General features: G+C 33.7%; 2 protein-coding genes across 2 annotated transcripts; both read right to left on the reverse strand.

Annotated features, from left to right (window-relative positions):
* Positions 1-456: 456 nt before the first annotated feature.
* Positions 457-3,319, reverse strand: LOC112458064 (the record flags this gene model as incomplete). The annotated part of the gene is made up of 4 exons (XM_025021475.1): positions 2,947-3,319; positions 2,771-2,851; positions 2,617-2,687; positions 457-574 (listed from the first exon to the last, which is right to left on the reverse strand). Coding segments are annotated over exons 1-4 (364 nt in total), but the record flags the coding sequence as incomplete, so codon positions are not given.
* A 3,562-nt stretch (positions 3,320-6,881) lies between these two features.
* LOC112458065 lies at positions 6,882-9,757 on the reverse strand (the record flags this gene model as incomplete). Its single annotated transcript, XM_025021477.1, has 7 exons — positions 6,882-6,922; positions 6,991-7,215; positions 7,333-7,454; positions 7,556-7,664; positions 7,755-7,950; positions 8,983-9,372; positions 9,592-9,757. Coding segments are annotated over 7 exons (1,249 nt in total), but the record flags the coding sequence as incomplete, so codon positions are not given.
* Positions 9,758-10,552: the final 795 nt, after the last annotated feature.

Below are 10,552 nucleotides of genomic sequence, written 5' to 3' on the forward strand. Positions count from 1 at the left end.
TAATATTTACTACTCCTAAATTAACTACTATCTCATAAATTAGGAAATATGAAAATAAATATGTATTATACGTTGACAAACGTGACTCTATATCAATGAGATAAAGGAAGTGGTATTAAGTTCAATAGGGTGATAAAATGACACCATTATAATTAAAAATAAAATACCTTAATATTTGGCAAATAATCACAGTCTTACATCGACAGTTTTACATTTAATAATTTCCTATGTTCCAGATAAAAACAAAAACTTTGTACTTCTTTTCACCTAACACTATAAGGCCTTTATTCACGAGTAGGACATCGCAGCGAAATTAAACGAACAAATATTCGCTGGTCTCCAGGTAGTCTTACACATCTTTGTTGCACTTGATTCGGTTTGATTTTGGTAATGTAGGTAAAAGTCTTTGTTGAAGGATTTTTAACAGTTTATCCAGGTGTACGAACGGAATCTTACATTCAATAGCCCACACCCGTAGTTTCGATATTTCTTCAATTTCTTCTACATCTATTATATTATGCTCGTCCACATCACTCTGATCGCTATCGTTATTATCGATTTCTTCATTTACAATGTGTTTGCACAAGCTCGCGCACGAGCCTGATCTCGAGAATTTGTTGAGGAAGGAAAAAATAAAAAGAATCCGTTTATTGAGAGAGAGATTGCGTTTCGTGATTTATGTAATTAAGAAAATTTAGATTGGGCCGAACTATACAAAGAATACCAACATTTGTTGCATAGGGGAAGGGAAACTGCCCTAAAACCTTCCCAGTATTCGTGAACAAAATTATACATTTGTAATAGAAAAATACGATATGAGTAAAATAAATGTATCAAATACACAAAAGAAAAAAATGAATGGTTATCGTAGAACAGTCCTTTCTTTTGAATTATGAAAAGAGAAATATATTTCTTATATTTCTTGATAGAATTCTGTATCATTAGACAATGTTATTTATAAAAGGAATTGAACTTAGTATGTACGCATATAATGTATATTGACGAAGTCAAGCTCAAAATTAGTTGTTAGTTATCAAAGAAAGGATTGTTCAAAACATCGACATAACTCAAACTAAAAACATGAATATCAGTGTAGATATAATTCAAACAATCAGGGAAATAATGCATCAATCGTTTAGTTAAATTATAAATAATGGTTATCGGCCTTGTGAATAATATTCTTCGTGATTTGAATGTTAACTGAGTATTACAAAACTTGAGTATAAATCACGACAAAGGAATATTTTACTTCATGAGCTTTTACTACGACACGAGCGATAATTACGACAAAGGCAATGAATGCAACACAAGCATTTAATACGATACGGGTAATAATTTTCAAATGAGTGTATTGAATTACACTTTTAAGAGGCCTTCCTCTTTGATTGACACATTAACTCACCATAGAATAAACGTAATATTAGATAATTTATAATTCGCAAAATAATCACTAGGATAATATAAAGTAATTGAGTAAGAGATTTTATTGCAACGCAAGCAAACGGTTATTTGATAATGTTATTACAACGCCTGAAACGATTTATATGTATTTCGCAAGTAAAACATTCTAAGTTAGTAGTGAATGTAACGAATGTACGCAAGTTAACGTAATTAACTACAAAATATATTATAGAATTGATTATAACGAATTAATCGCACAAAAGAAAGAAGTAAAGTTTTTCATTGTAAATAAAATATAGTTGCAACTAAACAATTAATTAATTTATGGACTTTTAGACTGAGCTCAGTGTTACAATTAAACTCGAGATAAAATCCTAATATCTTTTCAAAAGGCGAGGAAGTCTTCCTCTCGCTTGCTCTCGTGAATTCTGCAAGCGATAACCGCAAAGGGTAACCTTGAGAGGATTGAAAATCCCTCTCGTAACGGTAGACGATAGTCTTACGTTCTCACCTCGTAACGGTAGACGAGAGTCTAACGTTCTCACCTCGTAACGGTAGACGAGAGTCTAACGTTCTCACTCATGTATATTGATAAAGGTTATGATTGAAGATAACATCACATAGGATGTTCACACAATGAATATATGTCGAAAGGACCAAGCCAAAAACCCATTTATCCAAGACTTCGAAAGGGCGTTTTATCTCATGCCGAAAAGGCTTTCTCGAACGTTCCAGAAAATGGCTGCCTTCCTCGAGCTTTTCACGTGCCGGCAAGGCTCGCTGGGACGTATCTCACTGGCTTCCTTTCTGCGACGACAGTTGTCCTTTATTTGCTGCGTATACGATCCACCGGTATATTGGCTGCTGCACACTGAGAGGCAGATCTCGACTACCTCACAACTCGATTACAAGTTAACACCGAAAAGATGACGCAACTAAGTATTTTATTCGAACTGATTACAACGGGTGTGTAACGCACGATGTCCGGAAGACGAATGCTCGCTCGCCCGGGCTGCGCGCCCCTCCCAACATGCTCAAGCATGCGCGGTAAACTTGCGCCTCGCCGCCTGGGACGCAACGTAGTCGGCGCCGCTTGCGCGCCTTTTCACCGACCTACGTAGAATGCGCGGCCCGACCTATCGCATTACAACTGCCACTAATGGCCGCAAAAAAACAACACAACCTCTCTCTCTCTTTTTCAACTTCAAACACAATGTAAGTTTCTGAATCACTTCCATCGGAATCACTCAACACTTCTCCTACGTTTATATTGTCATTCATATGATCTACATAACAAATAATAAAATATATTTCTTCATTATACATTTGCTTCGATATTATTCATTACATGATATATATGAATTATAACCTTCTGATGTTGTTTCTGAATTACTTCCATCGGAATCACTCAAACCTTCTCCTACGTTTACATTTACATCATCCGTGTGATCTACATAAAAAATAATAAAACATATTTCTTAACTGTACTATTACATACAATACAATATTTGCTTCGATATTATTCGTGATGTATATGATTAATACCTTCTGATGTTGTACCGCTAGTAATTGGTTTATTACATGTATCGTATTTTTCTTCTTCAAATAATGACAAATAATGGCGTTTAAATTTTTTCATCTGGCGATATTTTTGCGCTCGAAATTTTGATTTTAATTTTTTATTACCATCTATTGTCGTGTGAGGCTACAACTACATCTATTGTAATGTTTATCGTAAGCGGTCGTAACGCTCGTCGTAATCGCTATCGTAAGCTCGTCGTATGACTTGATTCAGCTTGAACTCTTTCCAATTACGACGCTCGTCTGGCGTTGCAATTATAACCTAAAGTAACAACTAACATTTATCGTAATGCTTTGATCGTGGGAATTAATGAATAATAAAGACAGAATGACATCACAAGTGAAAATTATCTGAGTTTTTATGTAAATGGAAAGCAACTCTATAAACACATTCTTTTTCGCACGTCGAGAAAGCTGACAGGTTAGGTTATGTTGTAACGCTAGACAAGCGTCGTAATTGTAAAGAGTTCAAGTTGAATCAACTTATACGATGAGCTTACGATAGCAATTACGACGAGCGTTACGACCGCTTAGGCCCGGTCTACAATGGATGTCGGAAGTCGGAGTCGTAAGAAATTGACCAATCACAGTTCATTATTCTTCGACCGCAAGGAGAATAATAGATTGTGATTGGTCAATTTCTTACGACTCCGACTTACGACATCCATTGTAGACCGGGCCTTACGGTGAACATTACGATAGATGTAGTTGTTACAGTAAACATGTAAACATTACCGCACTGTTTCGACTCGTGTGTGGAATCGGCCATCCGTCGCACAGATGACGCGCGCGCAATGGGCTACTTTCCACGCACTTTGTAATATAAAATAGGGTGTATAACACGTGCGGGTTGAGAATTGGACACTCGTGCGGGTGATCGCACTCGTGTCCAATTCTCAACTTCTCGCACTTGTTACACAAATAACTATTATATAGATATATATTGGCATAGATATACGCGGTTTACGACGACTTCATTGCTTACGATCACGATCAAAGCGTTACGATGATGTAGTTGTAGCCTATCAGTTCTTCTACAACTGATTAGCGCTCAATTTAATTATTTATTATTTATTGCCGAACCAAATTATTTATTTACCATTTATTTATTATTATTTATTATCATTTATTATTATTTATTATTATTTATTATCATTTATTGCCAGATAAATTAGTAGAGCTCTGCCAGCCGAAGGACACCGGCCGCGGCAGGTGAAGGATAAAATAATCCTGTCTCAATTTTAACGTACATGTTTTAATAAATTTCTAAAAATTAAGAAGTCGATCTAGAAGCCAAAGAGAAGAATCTCGACAGCACCTAACGTGGCGCAAGTGTGGATCGCATTAGAAACTCAGTCAAATCCAGACCTGCGCCCGTTCAATTTTATGTAAATGCCATATTAGGCGCGGACATGGCCCTGATATGGCTCTTTCCAGTTTTTCGGATAAGGCTGTGGCGTGGCAAACTTGCATGGCGCTGACAAGTGTCGTGGCGCTGGCAAGGCAATTTCTACCAGGCAATTTCTACCATCATCATTCTATCAACATTAATGTTGGTAGAAAAAAGCTATTCCGATCGATTAAAGTTGATCTATTTCTAAATTAAATCTTAACACCTATCGCTGCATTTCAAATCGATTCAATTCCATTAGTTTTTAATCAATATCGATGTATATTTGCAATATTTTTATTATAAATGCTAACTATTGAATATTTATATCGATTAAAAATAGAATTAAATCGATTTGAAATGCATCGATAGATATTAAGATTTCTTTCAGATATAAATATAGATATATTTTAATTAATTAAAATCTCTATTTTCTATTAGAGAAGTGTGAAATAATATTTGTATTAAAAAATTAGTTTAAAATAAACGTTAAACTTTCATATTTGATACAATATTTTTACATTATTGTTTAAAATTTATATGCACATGTCTATTATATTTACCTTCCAATTCAGTTGATTGGACGTTGGTTGAGATACCAGAACCAACATCGTCGATCGGACATTCTGGCAAAGGTTTTAAAGCAAAAGCTGTAATAATAAATAATAAATTCTTTAAAAAGAATTCATAAAACGTGACACTATATGTATGTGATACACATATGCACACTCCATACGTACATTTAACTTGCGGTCGACGGGCGGCATTATCGTCGTCGCTATCATCGTCATCGTTATCATCACTGGATGATTTTGTTGCAAGATCTGAAATTAAAAACTTTAAATTAATGTATTTTTCATTAACGCATTATAAATAACAGACGTAAAAGAAAGAAAAGGAGGATAGAAGAGGAAAAAAGCAGTAGTCGAAGAAAGAATACAAAATGTAGAAAAGAAAGTGAGATTATTATGTTGAGTAGGACATTAAATAAATTGAAATCCTGGAAACATATGTATTATACGATTATACATTTTGTATAAGTGTAATATAATAATTAAATCTTGAAAATTAATTTAACCGAACCATACAGAAAATCATCCTGTTTATTGTCCTTTTTTTCCCTTTTGCTTCTGTCTGACGGAAATTTGCTTAATAATGCTTCGGTATCGTCATCCGTGCTGATGCAAATAGCTCTTTTCTCCATCTTTCGGGCTTCGATATATGTATCTGAAACAAATAATAATTTCAAGAAACCGATTCAATAACAGTTACCCAGATAGTCAAAAATGTCGACAGTGAAAGCGACCAATTTGGATGTATATTTTCCTCGGCAGAGTGATGCATACATTTAGGGAACTGTATCAATAAAGATAACGGTGTACAAACGCTAGCGAATCGCTCCATCATAAAACTTTGACCTTTATCCGGATTACGACCTTCTTATTAAGAGGAATCAGTCATCAATTATGATATATCGGGATATGTAGACGTACTATCCGCTCTTTAAAGTGTTCTTTGAAATTTCTGTTACGTTTATATTTCCTGGATTTTTATTTGGATTTATTTCTCTCTCCCTCTTCCTCTTTCACAGAAATATCGAATAATTAAATATTTAATCTAATTACATAAGTCAAATATGATTCCAGTTTGTTGTGTGCAAGTGAGCTGGATGAAGTAGATTAAAAAATCTTCTAATTAATGACTTATTCAAAATAAACAAGGAATTGAACTTTCTTGGATCTCGAATAGGAATACTATGCAAGTGTATGTCATCTACGTCATTTACATCTGAATACATTATTACGTTTGTAGACTTCAATTTTTCGAAATCAACGTCAAGACAGTAAAATTTTATCAAATGGAGGAAATGTCCATCGTTACCATGTTCGGTAAACATTTTCTCTACATAAGTAACATTGTTTGAGTAATAGTTTGGACATTGAGAAAGATTACAAACGCATTTGCATTCTTTTTGGTGTGAGATAGCTCTTAAGGGGATCCTAAAGCCGTCTGTAATACCGGCTTTTTTTCTTAGCACTAATCTTTTAATTGACTTTATAGAAATGCAAAATTCTTGTCTAGAATTAAAGTACGCATCAAAATCTAGGTCATGGTCAAATTTATATCGAAAACGCGAAAACGAAAAAAAATTAATATTTTTGTTAATTTTTGGTATACGTGACGACAATATTTGCTTTGTACAAAAATTCCACGATAAATATCCACAAAATTAGACCGGCATGACCTAGGGACAACATTTAAGAACAATATCGTGCAATTAGATCTAAGATTGAAAACCTAGAAAAAAAGATTACTTTATATAACTTTTATATGTGCAAAAGCACATTCAGGTTGACAGGATAAGCAATATTGCGTGTGGCAAGAGATGGCGCAGTAATCGAACAAAGACAGATGCCTCTCGTTAGACAAGGACAGATATAGATATATGACAAGAAAACAGAATTAGAAATGTTGACATTACCGACGTCGAGGAAGTTCAGCCTTCACTTTAGGATCCCCTTAACACTATCTTATGTCGATCAGTAACATCTGCAATACACATATTAATGTAAACTTTAAGTTTTTTTGACACCTAGTGCACAAATTATAATACTTACCAATGTAACATGACGCATGTTGGGTCAGTATTATGCCCGGTGAAAAAAGATCCGAAGATTCCGTTTGCCATTTGTCTACATCAGATCTATATATATTGTAATACGTAGGAAAATACTCCGGTATTAATAGCTGATTATTATAATCAACATGATCAGGGACACTAGTGGCTAAACTCGCGAAAAGCGCAGCACATGGTATCCTAGTACCTGAAGATGTCCACACACCTATGCATTGTTTAAATACAAAAGCGAAAATTAATATAATAAAATATTTTTAATCTGTATTTGGCACATAATATTAACAAAATGTGCACAATGTGGTAGCTGCACAATTAAAATCACCTGTATAAATATCGTAGATGTCAATAGTCTTCAGTATTTGTTGATACCGTCCCACACCGCCCACAAGATACAATTTGTCTTTCAAAAATACAGTAATCATATGTCTTCTCTCAACTGGCATACTAAAATATATTTGTAAACAATTGTAACAGATATAACATTCTATTTATTTTATTATTACTTATCTATTTATTCTTATTTATCTAATAATTAGGATATTTACACTGTCTCATGAATCCATTTCTTAGATATCAAAGAATAACGCCAAACATTTCTGTTAAACGTTCCTGATCCAATACCATATTCTCCGCCACAAAGATATAAATCGTATCCTTTAAAAAATAATCGCACAAAATAATAATTAAGTGAATAAGACAAAATTATTTTAGATAAGATAAAATAGAGAAACAGACTGTACATACTTCTGGCAGTGATCTGCATTCCTTTAATAGATCCTCTAATATCTGGAGGATATTCGAATGCAGTTAGCTCAAAAAAATTATTGCCATCCCAGCAATGAATATATCGCTTGTTATCACCATCATCTTCACAAGATATAAAACTTTGTAATATCTTTTCTACCTTATTTTCAATGATATTTAAAGGAACTGTAAAATCCTGCCAAAGACAAGAGATTTTATCATTCGTAGAATTGTATTAATGGAATATAATAGCATGGTAAGAAAACAAAAATAGGTATGTAAGTATATATATATATATATACATATATATTTCAAGTATTGGGACAAAAAAAATTATGAAATTGCCGTCGAATTTTTGACAAGTCGGTACGATCAAACAAAAAGAATACCTCAGACTCAACGTGCCCACTGCGTCATACCAAGTCATACCAAAAATTATAAATTAATTGTTAAAGATTACTCCTTTTCGAATGATTATACTGAGCACAAAATAATAAACAAATGTTCTTAAACAAATGTACTTATTGAATTAAACTTCCTCATAAATCTATTTTTTTCGCCTTTCCCACACTGTTCATCGCAATTGTCGTGTGCTATGCCGAGATCTTCATCATGCTTTAGTAAAAAAAGTATATCTAAATTGATTCAGAATTGTCTGAAATGCGTTTTTAACTACACTTTTGTGAGTCAAATATTACTACTGCCTCACAAAAAAATTTATAAAAAAATCCCAAAAATTCTGCGCAACTTCCAACTAGTCTTAAAATTCTTCTAATACTCCCTAGAATATTCCCTATAAATTTAAAAAAAATAGAAAATGGGGTTTTTGAGATATTCAAATTTTTGTGTTTTTTTATTTTATTAGTTTAAAATCATTATTATAAAAATTTGGGATAATTTTTTTTTTAAACTATGATCTAAATAGCGTATTTTATGTTCAATGAATTTTTTTCTTAGACGTTGTCTAATAGGCGAAAAAATTCATTGAAATTTTGCAGTCCTCATTTTGCGCAGGCTCTATTTCGGAAACGCTGCATTTATTATAGAAACGATTTAACAGGGGTCTAATACTCGTAAAGACCTGTTAAAAAACGAGCGGCCATCAAAAATAAAAAGGTCGAAGTTTGACTCCTTGCGAATTGGCGTGGAATGCCCCATATATATATAATAACATTGAGAGTAATATATATTACTCTCAATGATATTTTTAAATATATAATATAGTCACTTTATGACGGTTATTCCACTCGCGTATAACGTCAACCAAATAAGATTCTGTAGCTCTTATATTAATGTTTCCAATTAATTTTAAAAAATTCTCCTTCGACAAGTCATAAATTGAATCGAGTGGCAGTTCACTGAAACGATCTAAGCAGACATCCAATGAAAGATCTCGTAGCACTTTAACATTTAGATCTTCTGTCCATCTCCACATCTGAATTGCATATTTAGGTGGTATACAGTGCCTCTCAATCCTGTCAGTTGAATCTTCTATTAATTTGTCTGCTGCAAACAGAATGCTTAGATCCAACAGATTCAAAAGACGAATGAGCTCGTCTTCATCATATCTCGTCGTAGATATAAATATTTTACAATGATGTATCCAATCGATGAAATCCTATAAAATTATTATGACTCTATTTCAGTTGCACAATGAAGATTATTCATAAAACTCGATACAATTTCAATATACATTTGTTTATTAAAAACTTGCGTTTTATATTGAGAATTTTGATATAATAAATTCGTTATACACAAAAAAAAAAAAACAATGTTTTGTACGCTCAAAGAGTGACTTTTTTTCTGTGAACACAGCCAAGAATTAGAATCTTCTCACCTGCAGCGAAATCGACAAAATGTGATCATAATTGATAGTGTGTTCCGTTTGGTCGTGTTCTCGATAGTCCGCGGACCAGAGCGCAGCAAAATATAGACTCTTGTCCATCAGTTTTTGTTTCTGAACTTTGAAGCGCTTTTGGTAATTATTTACAAAAAGACCCCACCTGTTAATGACCTTGACCTTGACATATGTTGTCAAGGTCACCCTCCTGAGTGACCTTCAGAAGTTTTTAGCCGGCGGTCGTTATTCGTTAAAAAGTTATTAACAAAAAAAGTTTGGCGACCTCACCGATTTCAATGACCTTGATATATGTTGTCAAGGTCATGACCCCGAGTGACCTTCAGAAGGTTTTAGCCATCGCTCGCTATTCGTTAAAAAGTTATTAACAAAAAAAGTTTGGGAAATATAATATATATAAGTGCATATATAGGTTAGTTGACGCGCTTTAAACACTTAAATACTTTTAAGGTGATTGGGCCATGTACCATATGAGTCAATATAAGGGCTAAATTTTATTTTAAGAAAAACCATTTTTATGGGTATATTCTAGACACTTGTATAATTACTGATTTTATAATGTAACTTTTCATTCGATTACGTATCAATTTATCTACTGATAAATGTAAACAGTTCAAGATTTGACTTCAGTTGACATTCGTACAAGAGAAATGTCGCGACATTGCATCTCTTCGATGTAGGCAGCTATCATGCCAGTGCCATGTGTTTGAGTGAGGTTATGTATTGTGTTTATGTTAAAAAATAATGGAAGGTAACAAACAATTTCGATAACGGGAGATTTGCTTGCAAAAGAATAGTGCTGTGGAAAGAAAACACTACACGGCGCGGCGTTGCCACATGTTCACGTCGCGTACAGCTGATCGGAAGGCCGACAAGAAACGCGACGATTCATCAGCTGTGTGAAGTTGGCCCCCCCACTACTGAAAATTCAATAATAACT

The sequence above is a fragment of the Temnothorax curvispinosus genome, unplaced genomic scaffold, assembly GCF_003070985.1.
Source record: "Temnothorax curvispinosus isolate PA1 unplaced genomic scaffold, ASM307098v1 QBEX01008645.1, whole genome shotgun sequence".
Lineage (NCBI taxonomy): Eukaryota > Metazoa > Arthropoda > Insecta > Hymenoptera > Formicidae > Temnothorax > Temnothorax curvispinosus.